At 38.7% G+C, this 24,286-nt stretch overlaps 1 protein-coding gene across 4 annotated transcripts in view; it reads right to left on the reverse strand.

Moving 5' to 3' along the window:
* Nucleotides 1-24,286, reverse strand: part of APBA2 (amyloid beta precursor protein binding family A member 2) — a 373,381-nt gene that overhangs the window by 75,237 nt on the left and 273,858 nt on the right. For 3 of the 4 annotated variants that reach the window (XM_043987872.1, XM_043987873.1, XM_043987874.1), the window contains exons 6-7: nucleotides 8,204-8,349; nucleotides 4,972-5,007 (exon numbers count right to left, since the gene is read on the reverse strand). In XM_043987872.1, the coding sequence (XP_043843807.1) occupies nucleotides 4,972-5,007; nucleotides 8,204-8,349 (182 nt within the window). The remainder of the gene's footprint in view (nucleotides 1-4,971; nucleotides 5,008-8,203; nucleotides 8,350-24,286) is intronic. The other variant, XM_043987875.1, reaches the window with a different exon arrangement.

Here is a 24,286-nt window from a genome sequence, read left to right on the forward strand (position 1 = left end):
CAATTGTTAAAAATCTACCTCATAGTTTGATTCCTATTTGCTGGTGAATTTAATCTTGAAAAGTATCACTCATGAAAAGAAAAGGCATATTTTCATTCTTTTTCTTTTTCCTTTTTTCTTTGGAGACAATTGGGGTTAAATTACTTGCCCAAGGTGACTGCAGCCAGTAAGTGTCTAAGGCCACATTCGAACTCAAGTTCTCCTGTCTCCAGAGCCAGCACTCTATCCACTGAGTGCCACCTAGCTGCCCCAAGGATATATTTTCAAAGAAGGTTAATTAAAATATCATTGTTTTCTCTGGAGTACTCATAATCACATATGCCATCTTGTCACATTGGTCTATCTTTCCCCCAAAACTAGGAGCTGAACTACTCTGAAATAGGATTTCTTTAACTTGCTGTGTGATCTTGAATAGGTTACTTAACTTCTCTTACCTCAGTTTCTTCAGCTATGGAAGAGGATGGTTAAAATGAAGATTTCTAAAGCCTCCTCCAGCTCTAACACTATGGGATTACAAGCACATAATGGAGAGGTAGCATTATGTAGGAGAGAGAGCTAGCCTTGGATCAGAAGTCCTGGGTTCAAATCCCAGCACTGACATGTATTTGCTGTGTGACCAGGGACAAGTATAAGGGTTTGCTAGAACCAGGTCTTATCAGATCACAAAAGTAGATTGTTTAATTTTCAGTGGGAGTATTTACACCTTAGTAATTATCAAGCACAGCAAATCAGGCCTTGATTTATTGTTTAATTGGTTGTCTGGACTTAAGAAAGCACTAATGAAGGTTAAATTTTAAAGCATATCATCTGTGCCTATTTTTCAGTGACCCAGCTGTTCAACATTTATTGGAACATGCCTAGACAAGTTCCTTATCCATCCTTCCTTCCTTTCTCTTTCTTTCTTTCTTTCTTTCTTTCTTTCTTTCTTTCTTTCTTTCTTTCTTTCTTTCTTTCTTTCTTTCTTTCTTTCTTTCTTTCTTTCCTTCTTTCTTTCTTTCTTTCTTTCCTTCTTTCTTTCTTTCCTTCTTTCTTTCTTTCCTTCTTTCTTTCTTTCTTTCCTTCCTTCCTTCTTTCTTTCCTTCTTTCCTTCTTTCCTTCTTTCCTTCTTTCTTTCTTTCTTTCTTTCTTTCTTTCTTTCTTTCTTTCTTTCTTTCTTTCTTTCTTTCTTTCTTTCTTTCTTTCTTTCTTTCTTTCTTTCTTCCTTCCTTCCTTCCTTCCTTCCTTCCTTCCTTCCTTCCTTCCTTCTTTCTTTCTTTCTTTCTTTCTTTCTTTCTTTCTTTCTTTCTTTCTTTCTTTCTTTCTTTCACACGGGGTAATGGGGGTTAAGTGACTTGCCCAGGGTCACACAGCTAGTAAGTGTCAAGTGTCTGAGGCTGGATTTGAACTCAGGTACTCCTGAATCCAGGGCCAGTGCTTTATCCACTGCACCACCTAGCTGCCCCCTTCCTTATCCTTTCTAATACTGTTTCCTCATCCAAAAATAGGGATAATACCATTTCTATTACCTACTCTGTAGGGTTGTTGTGAGGAAAGGATTTTGTCGATCTTAAACCTCAAACAATTATAGAAATGACAGACTATTAGTGTTATTGATTCTTCCTCCTTCCCATAATAACTGGGAAATATTATTTTAAAAATATAATAACAAATAGCATAAATGTCAAAAAGTCAGATGACTACCTTTTTTTTTTTTTTCAACCACAGCATGCTTATTATTGGCCCAACTGACATGGTATTAAGTTACATTCAAGCTGACCTTTTTTCTGTACCTGAATGTACTACTCTGGGCATGCTTAAAAGCAGGAAGGTGTTTTAATTGGTTTTAAATCAGTAGGAATCCCAATTACTTCAATATAGTGGAAACAGAAAAACGTGCTTAACTAGTTTGCCTATTGAGTTAAGTAATTCTCTCTGGTCACTCAAAAGCCAATGGTGCTGTCTGTGCTTCCCAATTCACAATGTCACAGAGGTTTGACTTCATCCTTCCCAGTATGTGATTAAAACACATTTTCCCTGCTGGCTATACCCTAAGAATTCTGAAATACTTGGAGATCACATATTATGATGATGTAATTGTGTTTTCATGCTGTCCTTAAAGAGAAAACCCACAGTGTGCTATCGGTTCTGCAACTACAAGAGCTCTATTACTTTTACCTCATTATTAGAGGTACAGATTCAAATAAATCCTACTAAGGTGCATTTGCTGTGGAATTGGGAAGAAGCTACTTTATGTCTCTGTTTAAAAAACAAACAAAACCCAAACCACAAACCACAAGCTTTGATATAGTCTATTCAAATGTGTTAATAAAAGTTATATTCTTGGATGATAAATGATTTGGACTGTAACTCTTGCTGAGACAGGTTGAGTCAGAACCAAAATGTGACAATTAATTGCCAGGCAAATGCAGCTTCAGTGTTGAATGGATACATTTCAGTACTATGTGAATATCTCAGAAAAGTTATTGATCAAAAAAAAGGAGGAGGAAACTTGGAACAAATTAGGTGGAGAGAAGGGAAAATTAGTAGTCTCTGAGTGGACATTATAAATAAGAAGTTCTACATAACAACAATCAAAACAATTGCTTTCTCTTGGTACTGAAAAAACTGGGACCAAGGCCTGAAGGCATGAAAAGATCAATAGCCTTTCTTCCAATGACCAAGCAATTAAACATGCTTAATTAAACATTAAACGAGGAGAGTTAAAGCTTAGCACAGAAGAAAGAAGGCAAGGGTTTTTTTATGCCATGCTTCTCTGAAGCTGTATAGCTCTCTCTATGTAAGTATTATATTATGATTGGGCATATACATTACCTCATCATCTATTTTCAAAAGCATAACTAAGAGAAAAAATATGCTACAGTCTTTTATTTAATCATGCTTAAGGTAAATAATCATGTCTGTGGTAATACCACAATTCCAGTAATAAGGCACCACTATCCATGTGGTAATAACATGCTAATTACATGTCAAGTACCATAATATTCCAAATATAGGTCGCCTTCTCAATATAGGAACATACTATTAAGATTATAAAAAATCTGGTTTTTTGAGGGGGTAGCTAGGTGGTGAAGTAGATAAAACACTGGCCCTGGATTCAGGAGGGCCTGAGTTCAAATCAGGCCTTAGACACTTGACACTTACTAGCTGTGTGACCCTGAGCAAGTCACTTAACCCTCACTGCCCCGCCCCCCATCTTGTTTTTTGAAAAGAGTATTGTGTGTGTGTGTATGCTTTATATGTAAATGTATATCAATATGTATTTATTATAGTTAAGGGAATATTTAATATTTGAATAGGCACTGAAAAGTAATTATACTATTTGCCACAATAAAATCTAATCCCTGTAAAAATTGGATTACTGAAGAGGCAGTATAGAGAGCTGCTCATGTGGTCTGGAAATGTCCCTCTTGGAGCCAGAGTACGGAACTCCTGGGACCTAAGAGTAGGTACTAATGAAATTCTCCAACTTAACGGTATTGTTTATCCAAGTTTAAAGAAAAGGGTATCAACTTCAGGCATATATTCCTGATATCAAAACATCACAAGATTTGTGATTTTGTTTTCAGCTTCTGTGTAGATGACTCCTCCCGAAAACACAATTATGATTTTTAGTACAGAAACTTAGAATTAACTGAGGTTGTGATTTCTCCGGGGTCACACAGTTCTTAAGGGTCAGAGTTGGGGATCATAAATTTGGAGGCAGAAAGGACTTGAGTGGTCATCTAGGCCAATGTATTTTAGGTATGAAGAAACTGAGACTGGAGAGCTTAAGGCTCCACCAAGATCTCATAGCTAATAAGTGGAAGCATCAGGATTCAAATTCACATTCTGTGACTCCAAATTCAAAATTCTTTCCCCCTAACCCAGCAGTTTTCAAAATATGGTCTGGGGACCAAGACCATGGTATCTGTGAAGTCAAATCTATTTTCATAATAATACTAAGACATTTTATGTTCTAATACAGTAAGAATCAACAGATAGAAACCATATAAACAAAAACTTGATAATTTTTAAGAGTATAATGGAGTTGGGGCAGCTAGGTGGTGGAATCAGGAGGACCTGAGTTCAAATCCAGCCTCAGACATTTACCAGGTGTGTGACCCGGGGCAAGTCACTTAACCACTATTACCTCAAAAAAAAAAAAAAACAGAGTATAATGGAGTTCAGAGACCAAAATTTTGAAAAATACTTTCATTATGTCATGTTTGACTGTCCAGGTTTGATTTGAACCCAGGTTTTTCTCTATCCAACCCTAGCACTCTATCCATTATACTATATTGCTTCTATTGCTATTAGTACAAAAGAAAAAAGAAATTTTTCAAATGGGCATTTCAATACCAGAGATATTTGATATTTAGTACACTTAAAAAGATATTAAAATGACAGATTGTGAATCTCCTAAACTTAGAAAATGACTGCATTCACAAACATATTACTAAATATCAACTCAATTTTGAAGTGACAGCTAGCCTGACCCCACTCCAAAACCTTTTTTAATTAGGTGAAAATGTATGTGCACATTGCAAATTGTAGTACTCATGGTCCTGATTTAGTAAATTAAAATTAATGAGTCTTTAACTATCAGAATAATTTAATTAACGCCATAGTTAGGCCTATGCTATAGGAAGATATATCATCTGTCAGTTTCACCTAGAAGTATAACTACTATTAAATACAAAATTAGTCTTTTCTCCAGACAGAGTAAGTATTGGTACATTTGAAAAACTAAATAGAAGAGAAAGGAAGAAATGATCAGCTACTTCAGTAAATAGGTAATGGGAAAAATAAATGAAGCCATTTTTGTAGCTCCATTTGATAATCTGGAATTAAGCAATCAACGGGGAAAGGAAAGAAGACTCGGCATTACCACTTTATGAGGATTCCTAATTGAAAAGAACAGCTTCACAAAGAACAAGCCACAAAAACATAAACAAGCACTGGTATTCCAGAGAAACATTTTTTTTTACACACCACTTTTTTCTTGATTTTAGCAGCCTTCTGCATCCTCTGAGTAGCACATAAGAGAAAAAGAAAAACAGATGGGCACAAAAAAGACACAGCACATAGTATAAGTCTTTTGGCCATTGGGCTAAATACTTGGAATCTACATAACATGGAAAAAATCTACCAAGGTAAATAGCCTTTGGAATTAAGCAGAGATATATATAAATGATACACTGATTGATCATTGAAGACCCTTAACAAGTTTGTTTCTTAGCAGTTGGAAACAGCTGGGACTCTCCACTATGTTTATATATGGAATGATAAGGACTAAGGAAAACATTTAATAACAGATTGTGCCAACTATGAGACTAGAGTTTATTGCCTCAGCAAAATCTAATTCTTCAAGGTTGAAACTGTACAAGGCTGTGGGGTCTGGGGGCCTTTATTTAATGGGCAAGTCTGCTAAAGGTTAGGAGGACAGTTTTAGGACCCCTCTCTACCCTTAAAAGAGTTAGCTTGTTTCTACTCTACTGGCTGTTTGATATGCCCTTGCTCTAATGAATGCCAAAAGTCCTTAGACACCATTAAAAAATATAGCCAAAACTCTTTTCCCAGGTGGTAAAGTAATACTTAGAAAGCCTCTCTGCACTCTAGAGATATTAAGGGCAAAGAGTAGACAAAAATTGAACAAAGAAACAAGCTATGTTCCATTCACAGGTCCCAGTGAACTTCGGGACACCAAAGGTCATTAATGGAATTGGAAAATATGATCCAGAACCTATAAGTACCCTCATATTAAGCCTACTTCTTCCACTAGATGGTAAGATCCTTAAGGACAAACATTAGACTTAATTTATCTTCATATCACCCCCAGTGACCAACACTTGCACAAACAACCACGTGCAAAATGTTGTAGTACAAAAAACCAACCAAAAATCATTGCTCTGGGAATCAAGATACCTGGGTTCAAGTTTCAGCTCTGATACTAACTAGTTACTTAATTTCAGGCAAAGTCACTTCCCCTCTCTGAGACTCAATTTTCTTATTTGTAAAAAAGAAGTGGAGTTGGACTATAATCTCCAAGATCCATTCCAACACCAATAGCTTAACAAATGTGTGAATCTAAGAACCAGAAGCATTTGAGTAACATTTGTTAAATTGATTTGAATTGTCAGAAATCACTAAGTATAATCAAGCCTAGGAGGAAGTGCAATGACTTCACATCTTATGGTAAAGATGTGCTACCCAGCAGGGAATGTGGGGATCCAAGACACAGGGTCAAGGGAGTTGGTACTACATCTACTTGAGTAGATATGTTCATGTGGTCAAAATCTGTGGCCTGGGGCAGGCAAACTCATGGGTTTTCAACAAGGACCAAGAGTGTCTTTCGTGGCAAGAACTCTAGCCACCATCAAGATTTCATTCCATTTTATATGGCTCCAAAGGGAAGCTACTATAGTAAAGAATAATTCTCATGATTAGAAAGAGGGAAAACTGGGTGGGTGGAAGTGGAAGCCTATACTCTTTTAGTCTGGAACCAGGCTATATTTTTACACCCCTTCAAAAAGCAATTACTAAAAGCACCTAATGTGTATACAGAGCTGAAATAGCATTTTTGCTATTAACATGCTAACAGTAATTCCTAAATAATCCCCTTGTTTTAGCACCACTGAGTCAGAGAATACTCAGTCATCTCTAACACTTATAAGCAATGTGAAGCCCTTGAACACTGAGGAGGCTTTAATATTGTAGCAGAAAGAACACTGGACTTGGGGTCAGAAGACAAAAGTTTCCAGATGTGGCTATACCTAGCCATATGACTCTGGTCTAGTTACTTAAACTTTGTCAGCCTGCTTTCTGATCTGCAATTTGTAACTTATAATAACTAGACTATAATAGCATTTATACCAACTATTTCAAAATCATAGCTTCAGAAGGGATAGAGCCTTAGAGGTCATCCAGACCAGAAGTGTCAAACAACCATGTGCCCCTTGGGCCCCAAACCATCTTAAAATGTAATTGGGAACCAAATAAAATAAAGTAAAATAAAATTTTTAGGGGCAGCTAGGTGGCACAGTGGATAGAGCGTCGGCCCTGGATTCGGGAGGACTTGAGTTCAAATCCGGCCTCAGACACTTAACACTTACTAGCTCTGTGACCCTGGGCAAGTCACTTAACCCCAATTGCCTCAACAAAAAAAATGTAATTGGGAAATGTTTAACAAAACAAACAAAAATACAATAAAACATAGATAATTTTACATTTTAAAACTAAGTCAATATGCAGCCTCCAGGGATCCTTATGTATGGTGGTCCCCATTTTGATTTGAGTTTGGCACCACTAGCCTAGACCAACAATCCCTCATTTTATAGCTAAAAAATCTAAGACTCAGAGGTGATGAACCAATTTGTCTAAGTACATAATAGTTAGTAGCAGAATCAGAATTTGAACCCAGTCCCTCTAATTCTAAATCTGTGTGTGTGTGTGGGGGGGGCGTGTTTTTGTGAAGAAGGCATTGCTCAAAACAAAACAATATCACTTTGACCAATATGTGAGGATTTTAAGATGAATGTAATTATTTTAAGTGAAATGGGTGTTTTGTTTAACATTAAACACTGATATCAGAAAATCACATCACTGCTGTTATCCAGATTCTATTAAAAGGCACAAATTTCCATGGGTCTAAGTTTATGTTTTCCAATTTTAAGTAGTTCCTATCTGAGTTTTGAGCAAATTCAACTTCTTTGATGAAATGAATTTCCCTCCCCATCTGTAAGTTCTTTAAATAGAACAAACAAGGCAAAAATCATTGTACTGGGACTTGAGACCTTAAACAATAATAATTTTTGGCAGCTAGAATGCATGAGAATGACCTCTTTTTTGAAAAAAAAAAATGTTTCCAGGCTGCAACTTAGTGAAATGAATTCATCTGGAAACTAATCTCCTGTATTCTTCAGCCTGACTGTTTTTCCTTTGTAGGCTGGATTCTGCCTTTGAATCCTCACAGTACTCCGCCAGTCTTAAGGCTCTTTGTTCTGACCTCGGCAATAATTTATGTCTCACTCACTGGCAGGCTATGGGTTTCTGTGCACTTTCACACCAGGCTTTGGAAGCAAAGCCGGTCTCTGCTGTGGTAGAACTAGACTCACTTCACTGCACCCTGAAGTCAATTTGAAACTGCATGATATTAGACAGAATCCTTGAAAGCTCAGCAGCCAAGTGAGCTAGCCCCTTTCACCAACTCAGAGACCAAGGCTACCTTAACACGGCTGACTGCTTCTTGGGCCTGCATCATTCTGATATTTTTGGAAGGGTTCCGTTCAGATAGCAGTTGTGTAGACCCCAGGTAATTGGCAGCAAAGATGATTCCATCGATGAGATCTTCAGGTTCACAGGGCCCTGGAACTAAACAATGAAGAGAGTTAGTTTTTTACCAGACAGATGGAGATACTTTCAATGAAGGGCACTCACAGCCCACACCCAGGACTGGTAGTGGAAAAAACAAGTTTATCCAATATAGTCAACATGCAGACCATTTGACAGGGGGAGAATGATTTCGCAGCCATAAGGTCAGGTTTAACTGAGTAAATCATTGCTATTCCCACCATTAACCAAACCATCTTTCCTAAACACCTTTCTTTATGTTGTGAAAATAACTGCAGAACCACCTGGCACCCAGTCAATGTGCTGGCTATAAAGTATGTCAAGAGATGATAAAGAAAGCATGTTGTTTTCCAAAAGAGGGCACCATCTCTTAGTCTCAAGCAATGACAGAAGCAAAATTTATAGAGCACCAACAGCTGTAACTTGCAGTACATCCTCATGGGAGAGGTAGCTACACACTGAGACTCTGCCTGCTTCAGAAGTCAGAGCATCTGTACCCTATTGTGGACTGAAACTGGCCCAATTAGGAACCAAATGCCTTGCATTCAAAACCTCACTCTGCTATTTGCTACCTGTGTGACCTCACACAAGTTACTGTACTTTCCCCCTTTATGCATCTTAGTTTCTTTCTTTCTTTTAGAAAAAGTTTTATTTTATTTCTTCCTGCCTTGATATCTTTCCTGCTATGTGAATTCTGTCTAGTATGATGTGAAGTTACTTTTTTCTGACCTTTTAATAAAGCAAAATTATCTAATAGAGAAAGTCAGATCCAACTCTGTTGGAATGAATTGGAACTGTTAAAAATATTTTTTCAGACACCTTTGGATTTTGCAAAACGTGAAACAGATTTTGCCTAGAACTGTCTCCTTCAAGTTCTCTTAAAATTGTATGCTTAAAAGGATATTTTTAGCTGTGTTTCTTTTTCCAGTAGATAGTATTTTATTTTTTTAACTACATGTAAAGACAATTTTTAACATTCATTTTTATATAGAATTTTGAGTTCCAAATTTTCTTCCTCCTTCCCTAAAATGGTAAGCAATTTGATATAGGTTATATATGTACAATCATCGGACATGATTTCTAATGTTGTTTCTAGCTCCAAATACTGGGGAGAACTGAAAAGATTATTAGACCTGGACACAGGAAGATCTGGGTTCAAATCCTGCCTTAGACACATCTTAAATATGTGCCATAACATGGGCAAGTCACTTAGAGTTTCCTCTGTATTTTACTTTTACTAATTTATAAATAAGGACATTTGCTAGCTATGTGACCCTGGACAAGTCACTTAACTTTTATGGTTACCTCAACCATAAAATAAGGTGATTGGACCAGATGGCCTCTATAGTCCCTTGCAGCTCTAAATGCACAATGTTATGAATGTATCTATCCTGAGACCACAACACACCTCTAGAGTGGCCGTGTGGAATGAAAGAAGAGGGGTATGAGCAGGAGTGGCCTTCCTCGGCCTTCCTCAGCCTTCCTCAGCCTTCCTCTCTGTAAGGGACTAGAGGCAACATGGTGCCACAGAAAGAGTGTTGGTTATGGAATTAATTACTGTGGCTTAAATCCTGACTCTGACACTCACTACTCACATGACCTTGGTTAAGTCCCTTAATTGCTCCATTTTTTTACCTGTAAAATGAAAAAGTAGGACTAGATTACTTCTAAGGTCACTTTCAGTTCTAAATCTATGACTCTACGATAATACCCATACAGTTATCCCTTCCACATTGCAGGGTTAAAGGGATGGTGATCTGGAAAATCTACATAAATTTTTTTGGCCTTCCCTTCATACCAGAGAAGTCTGAAGTATTATGGTATTAAAAGATAAAATATGTTGACAATATATAATTATATATATATATATATATATAATGCATTTCTGAGTTTCTAACCTTTTTCTGTGTCATCCGTGGCTTCCACAAAACTCCTCCCAAATTCCCATTTAATTTCTTATACCAATCCACGATATATCAAAACTGCAATGGGGAAAGTCATAATGTGGAAGGATAACTATATTGTGCCCCCTCACAAGGGAGTTCAGAGGAAAAATTAAATCATTATACTAAGAAAAGTGTAGTACAGAGGAAACTCTTTAGCTAAATCTTCATTATGCAAATATCCTTTTTTACAAATGCCCCCTTCAGTAATGACATTGCCAATTGAGGCAATAAACAGTTATTAGAAATTCTAGCAGACCTTTTTTTCCCCCTAATGAGTGAATGATTTTGGAATACATAGTTGGCTATTGAGCTCCTTTATTGGTTTCCACTACCAGCCCATCCCCCAATCCCAGCTATGAGGCTGCGCACCATTGGTACAGTTTATTAAAACTTGTTTCATGAAAAAAAACCAGTCTTATTTAGTACATTAACATGCATGATAATGACTGGAAGCAATGTAAAAATGAATTGATGATTAAACTGTGACAATACAAACACTGGTTTTATTGAAATACTCTGTGGAATTTTCAAGATTTCTAAATTTGTTTATTTCTGGTATTTATTTTTTTAAACTTCTCCACAAAAGCACATACACATATGCATATAGCCAGGTCAATAAAGTATCCATTAAAATAACCTATCTTTCCAATCATCCTGCAAATCCAGTTTCTTTAAGGTTTCCCAAAGAACTATGAAACATTTTCTAGGTTGGTATTAAATTAAAATCTAAAAATAATGGAGATGCTTTGTCCACTTGGGGCTCTGTGCTTCTTGCATCTAAATGTGGGATATAAATATTTGGAAGGAAGAGATTAAAATGAGTCATTACCATCTATTTCACACCAATGCAACAGCTCACATGCACTAAAACCTAATTTAATAAACTGTTAAGAGTCTGGGGGGATGATTTCAAAGTACTTCAGAAGAGCCTAAATGATACTAGAGATCACAGAGAGCAGACTCCCCAAATTGCAAACTGACAAACTGACTAGCAAACAGCCATCCAGGTCTGGCCGTCACTTCCATTGCTGACATATCTACAGGAACTTTCCTGTTCTCTCTAAGGCTACTGTTAACTCCATCCTACCCACTGCTTATTATCCCTCATCCTTCTTACCCTGATGTCCTGGTGCTTTCCTTGAAGGACCAGTGGCCCCTGCCCTAGTTCCGTTTAGAGCCATTGGGAAAGAACGGACTTTGAAGTATCTAGTCTGACCACACACTCATGCAGAAATTGCCTCCCTACCACATCTCTGACAAGAGGCAGCATGGCAAAGAAGGACATGTGTTAGATCTGGAGCCAAACGACCTAGGTTTGTGTCTTAGCTCTGCCTCTTACTACCTAGCCAGGTGACCTTAAACACTTTCCACTTAACCTTTCTGGGCCTCAGTTTTCTGATCTGAAAATGAGACTGTTGGGTCAAATGGCTTCTGAAGTCTCTTCCAGCTTGACATCTATGATCCTAAATGGTTATCCAGTCTCAGTTTAGACACCTCCAATGAGGAGGGCAGTTGGGTGATGAAGTGAATAGAGCACCTGACCTGGAGTCAGGAAGACTTGAGTTCAAATGTGGCCTCAGACACTTAGCTGTGAGACCTTGGACAAGTCACTTAACTCTGTTTGGATCAGTTTCTTCATCTGTAAAATGAACTGGAGAAGGAAATGGCAAACCACTCTAGTATCTCTGCCACAAATGGGGTCACAAAGAATCAGACACAACTGAAACAACTGAACAACAAGTGATGAAGAGCTCCTTGCCTGAAGAGGTAGTCCATTCCATAACAAAAGCTAGAAAATTATGTAACCCTTTTGCGTTAACACTTTATATACCTCATCTCAATTTTTTTTTGGTGGGGCAATGAGAGTTAAGTGACTTGTCCAGGATCACACAACTACTAAGTGTCAAGTGTCTGAGGCCACATTTGAACTCAAGTCCTCCTAAATACAGGGCCAGTGCTTTTATCCACTGTGCCATCTAACTGCTCCCCCCCAATCTCATTTAATTCTTACAGCAGCCCCATGAGGTAGGCACTAGGCATTAGACCCATTTTACAGATAAATAAACTGAGGCTCAGAGACATCATTGATTTGATCAGTAAAAGAATTAATAAGTAGTTCAAATAAATGACTCTCCTGACTTTAAATCTAGTGCATTTCTAACCATACCATTGGATACCTAATTATTATAAATGCCTTCTTCATCCTGAGATAAAAATCCATCTCCCATAAGTTCCACCTAATGATTTTTTTTAGTTTGATTCTCTAGGACCAAGCAGGCTAACAAAAAGCAGCTAGGACACCACTGGTATTCCTGGAGGAGTCACCACCAAATCCCTGTCCCCAATTTCTGACAAGACAAGAGACTCCCTTCTTTTCTTTGCCCCACTACAGAAAAAGAAATCCCTTCTTATAGTCAAAGGAGCAGGAAAAAGGAAGGATGAATTTGTTTCTACAGATCTTCACGTCTCCTTCAAGATGCCTGATACACTTTTCTTGAATAAATCAATCTTCTGCTACAGTCATGCAAGTTCTCTTCTAGAGACTGACTCTAACTAGAGAGGTATGGGCATATAGCTAATTGTATCTTCATAGGATTGGAAAGGATCTCATTGGCCATCTAGTTCAGCCTAGGGCATTCTGAACAAGAATCCCTTCTATACCACATGCAATAAGGGTTTATCTAACCTTTGCCTAAAGACCTCTAAGGAATTCTAGACCTAGACCACCCATTTCACTTTAGCAAAGCTCTAATTTTAGTAACTTTAAAAACTTACACCACTTTGCAGCCACGGTCCATTGATCCTAGATTTTCTATAACCAAGCAAAACAAGTAATCCCTATTCTACATGGCAAACCTAAAAATATCTGCAGACACCTCACCTGTTCCCACCACTAACTCTCTTGCAATGGTGACTTTTCTCTATGCATATGGGCTACCATCCTAATTCAGGTCCTCATCAACTCTCACAGGAACTATGACATTAACCTTCTGGTTGGTCTTCCTGCCTAAGTCTCTCCCTGTTCCAATTCAACCTTTACAAAGCTGCCAAAATGATGTTCTTAAAGCACAATTCTGGCCACAGCACTCGCCTGCTCAAGAAGCGGCCTGTTATTCCCTTAATTCTGCTATTATAAAATACAAACTCCTCTTTTTGCTATTTACGACCCTTCAAAATTTGACTCTAGCCTACCTTTCCAGAATGATTATTCAAAACTACCCCATAATCTCTACATTCTAGCCAAGGTGACTTGTTTACTGTTGTGCATGCCAAATATTATGACATTCTCTCTCTCCTGCCTCCATTTCTAGAATGTTCTCCATTCTCATTTCCTCCTCTTGGAAATCCTAGCTCCCTTCAAGTCCTGGCTCAAGGATCAGCTTCTTTGAGATTCTGCCAGTTGTTAATACTTCTCCCCCCTCAAATTACCTTCTGTTTTATATACAGGCTATATTAACTTATCTCTGTACATGTTATATCCCATGATAGAATGTAAGGGATTGGTTTGTGTTTGTCTTTGTACCCTCATCACGTAGCACAGTATGTGCTGGGCAAACACTAGGCACTAAATAAATGTTTCTTGAATTTAAATCTTTTTTCCAGACTTAATATTCATTAAAATCTTGTTAAAATATATCTATAGCATACCTCTCCTCTATATTACCCCAGTAACCCTTAAAAAAAGTGGCAGGAGAAACAAGCTTAGTATTACATATGTTATTGTTGAAGTCATGCTGGTTCTTTGTAGTCACTACTTCCTTTTCTAGATCTTCACTAACCATCCCTCTTTTAAAATAGGTACATTTGACCTTCTCCACTCCTGTGATGATATCCCTATTTGCCAAAATCTTTTAATGAAAGCAGCTCAGCAATCACACATCTCCCAGTTTTTTCAGTACCTAGCTATTTCCTTATACCCTCCATACTTTAAGAGGATGAATATATAACTGGAGATATGTGATGGGCTTTGAATGCCAGAAATAGGAACTAGGAGCTTTAATTAGTAGGCAAGAAGGAGCCACTAAAGTTTATTTTGAGCAAAGAAGTGATAGGATCAGATCTATGTGTGACTAAGGTTATTTTTGTCAGTGGTCTGAAGGAGAGAATGCAAGGGGAACAAAGTTGAGGGAGGAAGTTTTAAGAGGCTATTTCAAAAGTCCAAGAAAGTTTTAATGAGAGTCTCTTCTAGAGCAGCTGTAGTGGGAATAGAAAGGAAAGGAGGAGTGTGAGAGATGCTACAGAAGTGTAATTTACTAAACAGCTGTGAGAGATGAGGGAGATGGGAGAATCAAAGTTAACCTCACAGTCTCTAACCAGAGAGGCAAAGTGAACAGACCACAAACATCAATAGAGATGTCCAAAAGCAGGGCAGATTTATGGAGAAGCATAACTAATACCTGTGTTTTTTATATATTGAGTTTGGTATATCCTGGGATATCCCATATAAGTCACTGGCGCCTTAAAACCAGTCGCTTCGGGCAGGTGGGGCTTGTCAGCCTTGGCAGGCAACTTGCCTAGGGGAAGGAACCCTGATTTTAAACCTCCGCTGCCTTGCGGTTATACCCATATATGGGAAAGGCTTCGGGAGTTAACCCCAAGTAAAAATCAGGAGTCGGAGTCCCTTAGGCAGTTGGATGTTAGACATTACATCTCTCTGGCAACTCCTGCCGTGGAACTGGTGCCAAACTGTACTGGCTCTGCCTCTCCCTTGGATCCACCAATGTCTCAGAGAGGGAAAACCTGCTGCATGGGCAACAGCTTGTTTTCCATATTGATCTGCCCAGGCCAGCACCCTGGAGAGGTCACTCCAGAAAAGCCACACTGTGGCCTGTGGCTCTTCAAGGCACTGATCCATGGTCGTTCGCAACTGGCGGAGGCCTACTACTATCCTGGGATTGATGCTCAGTAGCAGCTGAGGATTGAGGTCCCTAGTTCAATGAATGGTCAGGGCAAAATATACACATCAGGACTCATTTGCATAGAGATAGTAGTTGATAATATGAGAACAAATGAGATTAGACAGACAGAGAGAAATATAAAGAGAGAAAAGGAGCAAGGAGAGATTCTTAGGGGAGAGGCACAGTAAGGGATTATGACAAGGGTATGCTTTGTTGTAGTTACCCTGATCACTGAATCAGTAATTATGGCTGTCTATAGGACAATCATTTTAGACAATGTGATAAGGCAAGGAGAAGTTTTCTTAAGAACGAAGAAAGCTTGAACATGTTTATAATTAGTAGGAAAGGAGGCAAAGGTTGGAAATGAGTAAAAGAAGGCATGAAAGAAGGGGGCAAGCTCCCAGAGAAGGTAGGAGGGAGGTTTCCTCAATGGGACAAATAAAGGAATAGCACAGAAAAGGGTCATGGTCAATGGAGGTGAGCATCAGTGATGATGGGTATAGAGTAGATGAAATGTGGAAGCTCATGATATAGAGGCTCATGGTTTTCTCAGTAAAATAGGAGGGGAGGGAGAGATAACTTTTTAGAAGACAGGCAGTGAGATGGTATAGGGAGTTGGGGAGAGAGAAAAAGATGTAGCAGTTGTAAGGAACCCTATGGAATTGACTGATAAAAAGAAGCACCATGTAGTAAGGATAGACCTTTAAGATAAAATAAATGTATAGTGGGGGCTAGCTAGATGGTACAGTGGATCAAGCACTGGCCCTGGATTCAGGAGAACTTGAGTTCAAATTTGACCTCAGACACTTGACACTTACTAGCTGTGTGACCCTGGGCAAGTCACTTAACCCTCATTGCCCCACAAAAAACAAAAACAACAACAACAAACCCAGCAAAATAAATGAATGAATGAATGTGTAGTGGATCCAGTTAGCATAGTTGTAGGACATTCACCAGCAGCATTCACCAGCTCAGGAATAGGAGTGGAGAAGGCATTGAAAACTGGTGTGAAATAGATTATAGAAGCACAAAGGGGCAAGGAATTCAAAAGTGTATAATAGCCAAACTAGTTAGTTACAGGGAAAATACTGCAAAAAGAGGAATATAAGGACAGAACAGAGGTGATATATTGGGGTAACATGAGGAACAGAGGAACTTGAGGTCTAGGTAAAAACCTAGAATAGTTTGAGAAGTATAGGATAGAAATAGAAGATTATGATCAGAGTGGGGAATCTCAGAGTTCATACAATGTGGGGTGAGAGTTATGTCTAAGGGATAACCATTCCTGAGATATGCCTTATGGGAATTGAGGAGTTGTATTCACTGGGAAGACAGGATGTTTTAAGGCACCTCAATGTGAATACTCAAGTCATCAAGTATGAGTGCAGGGGGTATGGTAGAGAAGACTGGGAGGCAACTGAACCTCTAAAGAAAAGAGAGTCCTTAGGAGGTGAGTAGATGGCAACAGTAAAGACCTGGGTATGAATATGTCAATGATTAGAGTAAACCTCAAAGAAGAAAAGGTTACTGATTGATGGGAATGGACTAGCAGTGGACAGCAAATAATATTCCAGTTCCTCTGGGCCAAGATGTAGTGGGACATAAGAGAAAGAACAATTAGTACTAGAAAGGGAGCCCAAAGATAGTATATCTTCCAGAGGAAGCCAGACTTACATGAATACAAAAATATGGAAAGGAAAAGATCTAAAATAAAGTGGAGTTTATTAACACCAGACTGTGATTCCAGAATCCACACTGGAGAGGAGACAGAGGAGGAAAGAATTTTGCATCAGTGGGGGCGGGGGGAAACTAAGATAAATATGGATGAAAGTAAAAGGAAAGGGGGGCAGCTAGGTGGTGCAGTGGATAAATCATCCACCCTGGATTCAGGAGGACCTGAGTTCAAATCTGACCTCGGACACTTGACATTTACTAGCTGTGTGACACTGGGCAAGTCACTTAACCCTCATTGCCCCACCAAAAAAGAAAGAAAGGGGGGCAGCTAGGTGGCACAGTAGATAAAGCCCTGGATTCAGGAGGACCTGAGTTCAAATCTAGCCTCAGACACTTGATACTTACTAGCTGTGTGACCCTGGGCAAGTCACTTAACCCCCCATTGCCCTGGAAAGAAAGAAAGAAAGAAAGAAAGAAAGAAAGAAAGAAAGAAAGAAAGAAAGAAAGAAAGAAAGAAAGAAAGAAAGAAAGAAAGAAAGAAAGAAAGAAAGAAAGAAAGAAAGAAAGAAAGAAAGAAAGAAAGAAAGAAAGAAAGAAAGGAAGAAAGAAAGAAAGGAAGGAAGGAAGGAAGGAAGGAAGGAAGGAAGGAAGGAAGGAAGGAAGGAAGGAAGGAAGGAAGGAAGGAAGAAAGAAAGTAAAAGGAGAGATATTGGGGGAAAGAGTTTCCACTTTGGTTGATAACAACTCTATAATAGGGGGAGTAGGAAAATAGGAGGTGAACTTTTGCTCAAAATGGAAGAGTAAGTACCAGTTGGCTGGGGAATTAAGTTGGTCAGAGTAAGGTAGTTGGTCAATAATGGCAGCCACAAAGATAATACCACAAAAAATTATTCTCTTTACTCTTCTATCTTCCATAATAACCCTGGAAAGGAACTCTCAAATGTCAGTATTGCAAGAGTTGATTGTAATAATGGATGGAAAGAAAAACCTGGAAAGACTTAAGTGGAATGATGCTGAGTGAAGTGAGCAGAACCAAGAGAACATTGTACACAATAACAGCAACATTGTATGATGATCAGCTGTGATAGACCTGGATCTTCTCAGCAGTTCAATGATCCAAGACAATTCCAAAGGACTCATGATGGAAAATGTTCTCCACATCCAGAAAAAAAGAACTGTGGATTCTAAATGTAGATTGAACCATACTGTTTCTACTTTTTGGTTGTTGTTTTTTCTTTTTTGAGGTTTTTCCCCTTGTGTCCTGATTCTTTTTTCACAACATGACTAAAGCAGAAATATGTTTAATGTGATTGTACATATATAACCCATATCAGATTGCTTTCTGTCTTGGGGAAGGGGGAGGGAGGGAGAAAAATTTGGAACTAAAAATCTTGTGAAAACAAATGTTGAAAACTATCTTTACATGTAACTGGAAAATAATAAAATACTTTTATGATGAAAAATAAATATATAAAATAAGGGTTTTGGACTCCCTAAAAAAAATAATGGATGGAAAGGTTACATAGCAAAGGAGACCTCTAGTTCCAGGAAATAATGTGCCCATTTCATAATGGAATATATAATAGAGTCCACCACAGTCCCATCTAGAGACTAGGGTAGTGGTGTTGGCAATTAGGGTCACCCTCACGTACCTAGGCCTTTACTAGTCATGGAAGGCTGATCGGGTGCTAATTTCAAAGGTAAATAATAAAGTACTCATACTTTAAAACCATAAACAGATGAATCTAATTTCATTCTAAATTCAATCTCTGTCTACTGCCTAGAAATATGCCTATGCCATATCCATTTTTCACTCCAGAAAAAAGCTCTCACTTGATCCTTCCAACTCCACCATGATACCTATTGTCCTCTACCTCTTCTGCTGTTTGTACTAAACTCCTTGTCTGTAATAGGTGCCTCCAGTTTCTCTCTTCTCACTTCCTTAACCCCTTACAATTAAGTTTCCAGACTTTTCATCCCACCAAAACTGCTCTCTCCAAAGTTAACAGTGATCTCTTAGTTACCAAATCCAGTGGCTTTTTCCTAATCCTTATTCTCCTTGACTTCTCTGTAGTCTTTGACATTACTGATTGCCCTCTCCTCCTTGATCCTCTCTTCTCTCTAGGTTTTCAGGACACCACTCTCTCCTGGTCCTCCTCCTACCTATATGCCTGCTTATTTCAGTCTCCTTTCCTGGATCCTATCTAAGATCAGGCCCTCTAACCATGGGTCTTCCATAGAATTATCTCCTGGGCCTTCTTTTCTTCTACCTCTATACAACTTCACTTCCTGATCTGATCAGCTCTCATGGATTTCATTATCTTTTCTATGCTGACTATTCTCAAATCTACCTATATTGCCCCAGCCTCTCTACATATTTCCAGTCTCACATCTCCAACTGCCTTTCAGACATCTCGAACTAACTGTCCAATAGACATCTTAAACTCAACATGTCTAAAACCAAAGTCATTATTGGTCCTCCTAAACCCTCCATCTACCTTTCCTATTACTCTACAAGGTAAGACTATCTTCCAAGTGTCTCAGGCTCATAACCCAGGAGTCAGGTTCAACTCCTCAGTCTCTCTCACCTCACATATCCAATATGTTGCCAAGGCCTATTGATTTCACTTTTGCAACATGTCTCCAATATCTACTCTGACATTGCTGCTACTCTGGTGTGGGCTCTTATTACCTTGCACCTAGATGACTGCAATAGCCTGTTGGTGAGTCTGTCTGCCTCAAGTCTCTCCCCACTACCATCTACCCTCCATTTGACCACTGAAGTGATTTTCCTAAAACTCAGGTCAGATCATGTTACCCTTTCCCTCTTCCTCTACTCAATAAATTCCAGTAACTCCTTATTAACTCAAGGATCAAATATAAAATCCTCTATTTGGCATTCAAAATCCCTCATTACCTAGCCCCCTTCTACTTTTACAGTCTTCTTATGCCTAACTCTCCACCACATATTCCTCAATCTAGTGACACTGACCTCCTTGATGTTCCCCAAAGAAGATATTCACTCTCTTGGTTCCAGGCATTGTTTCTGGCTGTACTCCTTGCTTAGAATGTTCTCCCTTCTAATTTCCACCTACTGGTTTCCCTAGCTTCCTTTAAGTCCAAACTAAAATCCCATCTTCCTATTTATTCTGTAAGTAGCTTGTCTGTACATATGTGTTTACATATGGCTTTCCCATTAGATTGTGAACTTCTGAAGAGTAGAAACTGTCTTTTGCTTCTTTTTCTATACCCAGCACTGAGCACAGTGTCTGGCACATAGTAGACACTCAAGAAATGTTTATTGACTGTATGACTGACTCATAGATCACAAGAGGCAACATAGCATAGTGGATGAAGAACCTGCCTTGAAGAAAGGAAAATCAGCTTCTAACACCTACTGGTTTGTGACCCTCAGCAGGTCCCTTAATCTCTCAGTACTCTGAATGTTCTATAAGACTATAGGTTGCAGAGATGTAACCTGCATTGGTAGAGGAAGTTTCCTCACTTGAGATTTCCCTATATTAATGAAATTACAAGTCTATTCCTTATCCCTTTCCAAGTAATGTAGATTAATCTCCACTCCTAGAAAATTAAATGAATTTTGGACAAGATTCAATTTATATATCTGAAATTCTTCCTGAGTCAAATAAATATAATGAATGCTACAATAGTTTCTGTATGTTAATGATGAGCCTAGTTCCTGTCTTTGCTGATCCTCACTCATGCCACATTGGTAGAATGGGAGGAAAAAAAGCTCGAGTCTAAGGTCCTAGATTCAGATTCTTCCTCTTACTGTGTGTATGACACTGGGCAAATCACTTACCATCTTTGTGGCCTGTTTCCTTGGGAATTAAATGAGGAGATTGGAAGAGATGGCCTCGAAGGTCCCTTCCAGGTCTAAGTTTATGATCCTATGAGCTCTCTTCTCTTGGGCTCTTTACCCTGATCATCCCTTCATGCTAGGAATTCAGTCCCAAGTCACCTCTGCCTTGATTTCCTTCAAGGCTCAGCTCAACTACCACCTTCAACATAAAGTTTTTCTTGATCTGTGCTATACTCCAGTCAAGCTGCTAAGTACCCTACCCCTATTACCTTATATTCATTTTATATAGCTTTTATTTATTTATTTACATATGTACATAAGCTACTTGAGGGTGAGGACTGTTATATTTTTATCCCTGTATACCCAGAACTTATTGCATTGTAGGCACTTAATAAATGCTTAGTGATTGATTGACATATTAGTATAATAAATCAGCTGTATTTTTCCATTAAATTAAAAGGCCCAGAGTTTAGATACCAGTTCATAGGAGACCCCTTAAGGAGCAGCTAGGTGGGACTGTGGATAGAGTGCCAGGCCTGGAATCAGGAAGACTCATCTTCCTAAGTTTAAATCCAGCGACAGTTACTATCTGTGTGATCCTGGACAAGTCACTTAACCCTGTTTACCTTGGTTCCTCATGTGTAAAATGAGCTGGCAAAGGAAAAGGCAAACAAATCCTGTATCTTTGCCAAGAAAACCTCAAATGGGGTCACAAAAAATCAGACATGACTGAAATTAGGGAACAATCATAGAAGACATTTGAGAATCAAATAATCAGTGTGACAGAACAGTGGACACAGAATGCTGTGAAAATCATTTTAGGAATAAACTTTTAAAATCACTGTACAGGAAAGAAGATGGCTGAGAGGAAGGTTAGCAGAGTGTCATTTAATTCTAGATGAAGCTCAAGTGTTTGGGAAACTGTTTTGCCAAAAGCAATTGTAACCTATAACACCCTTCAGAGCAGACAGCACCCATTCTTCACAGCTATCTCAGGGGAAATTAAGGGGCTGTGTCTAAATGGAAGCCGGACCTTACCAAAATGTCATACACCACACATGGGCTTCCTCCTCCCCATAGGCCAGTGAGTTCATTTCAAAATGACTCTACTATTTAGAAGGTCTGCTTCCCTCCCCTCACTTCAATGCCCCCCTTACAAAAGAAAGTGTGAGAAAAATACAGTATATACAATTATATGATTTCTTGGCTGAACTTCAAATGGAGTCTTTTCTTGTCTCTCCTTTTGTCTCAGATGCCTTTCTCCTTTGCTCTGAAAGCAGCAAAATGCATTTGTGCTCCCTCATGCTGAGGGAGACTCAATTTGACTTGTACCAGCCCTTCTTTTTTTATTCTGTGGTCCCTAGAGACAGCCCAGCAATGGTGAAAAGTCTAGTTTGAAATAATCCCAGAGTGAATTTATAAGATAGAGAGGAGAAAGTTTGGGAGGGGGAGTTGCAGCATAGTGGGGGAGATTTCTAAAGGAGGAGGGAACCTCTTGTCTGCAGATTGCAGTCCATGAGGTTCACACTTAGCTCTGCGTGTGTGTCTACTCCCTCAGCCAGGGGACTAAAGCTATATCCAAACCCCAACCCCCTACTTAACTGAGCATGAACTGGACAATGTCTCTGATTTTAACTCTCTCTCTCAAACCACTGAATCTAACTACTGTTAAAGGAACTCTCCAGTAGCTGTTAGCTTGTTGACAGGAACTTGAAGAGTTCCAACAATATTTATACAAAGCAATGGCTCTGCATGGAAATATTTCACATGAAGGCATATCTCCCCATTGCCTCCTTCATCACCTCCTTTCAAGTCATGTCAAAAAAATTAAAAATTATTTTCTTTCCCAAGTTACTAAAGCCAAAGCTTAGAATGGCTTAGAAATAAAAGAAGAGAAGCAGTAGAAAGGAACCTAAAAGCTCATGTAGGTATGTCCTCAGTTTCTAAGCATGTAAACCACTCAAGGGACTTAAGTGTGAAGTTCTGGAAAAAGAATATTAGATTTTCAATTGGATCTAATCAAGTCCCAGATCTGAATCTTATCAGCTGTGTGACTGGGGGGTGGGGAGGGGAATCACTCTCTCTGAACCTCAGTGTTCTCATCTCTAAAATGCTAGCTATCTCTTCCCTATCCAACTCAAAGAGTTATTATGAATATCAAAGGAGTTAGACTCAACCCCAATTGCCACAAAAAGCAAAAACAAAACAAAGGAGATAGAGCACTTTGGTTTCACTTTTGATGACTTATAGGGTCTTCAGATCACTCCTTTGAAAAATGTTAAGGCATCTTAGAGATCCAACTCCCTACTCAAAGCATATATCCCCTCTACAATATAGCAACACAGGAATTCGATTTCCACTTTTCAAGGTAGTTTGAAATTAATTTAGGATTAACTATAATTTACCTATCCTGGGATTATTTATATTTTGAATCTCAAGATGATAATTCCTTAAAGCTTAAAGGCAAGTCACCCAAGTTCTCTAAGTCTCTGTTTTCTGTCTTAAACTAAATGATGGATTTATTTATTTATTTTTGGTGTGGGGCAATGAGGGTTAAGTGAATTGCCCAAGGTCACACAGCTAGTAAGTGTCAAGTGTCTGGGTTGGATTTGAACTTAGGTCCTCCTGAATCCAGGGCTGGTGCTCTACCACTGCACCACCTAGCTGCCCATAAATGATGGACTTATAATAGTAAACGTGACCCTGCTAAAAATCCAGAAGGACTCAGGAGGACCAAAAGTTAGAGACTTGGTGAGCTGAATTATTTGATTTCTAGCTCCTTTTGCCTTTGGCTCAAGCAGAGAAAAAAATTTTTAAAAAGAGGAAAGATCACTTTATTCTGGGACTCCATGCTTATTCTGACATGTAAAAAGGAGTGGGATAGGAGTGTGATGGAAGGACTGACTCTTACTACTGTTACCCTGGCTAAGTCACTCAATGTCTACTAGCTTCAGTTTCCTCATCTCTAAAATGATCATAATAATAGCACATACCTCACAAGACCATTATGAGAATCAAATAAAATAACACATGTGAAATTGTTTATAAATATAAGCTATATAAGTTCTAGCTTTTATCAGATTACCTTTTTAGTGATGGCTAATTGAGAAGACCCTTTTTAGGGCTCTAAGAGGAAAGGCAAGTTTTGAAAGTAGAAAATTATCCATGCTAAATAAGCCTAGATTAAATACCATAGTATGGAGCTTAGGTCTTGGGGATGGATAGGAACATACTGATTATCTAGAGCAAGGCTTCTTAAACTTTTTCCGATTGTGACCCCTTTTTGCCCAAGAAATTTTTACATATATATAAGTATAAGATAGGCAGACATAATCCTTTACTGTTGCCAAATTTTTCACGATCCCCACATAAAGTTATGCGACCCCATATGGGGTTGTGACCCACAGTTTAAGAAGCTATGATCTAGAGCCAGAATATGACCAGCAGAAGAATTTTGTCATGGGAAAAGAAGTTTATAGATTGGACTGGGAATTTGTTGGGGAGGGAAACAAAGAAAAACTTCAACTGTTTCATAATTTTTTATCCAAATGAAAAAACCAAGGCCTGGAGAGGTTAAGTAATTTGCCAAGGGCACAGAGGTAATGAGCAATAGAGCC

Source organism: Dromiciops gliroides, chromosome 2 (assembly GCF_019393635.1).
Source record: "Dromiciops gliroides isolate mDroGli1 chromosome 2, mDroGli1.pri, whole genome shotgun sequence".
Lineage (NCBI taxonomy): Eukaryota > Metazoa > Chordata > Mammalia > Microbiotheria > Microbiotheriidae > Dromiciops > Dromiciops gliroides.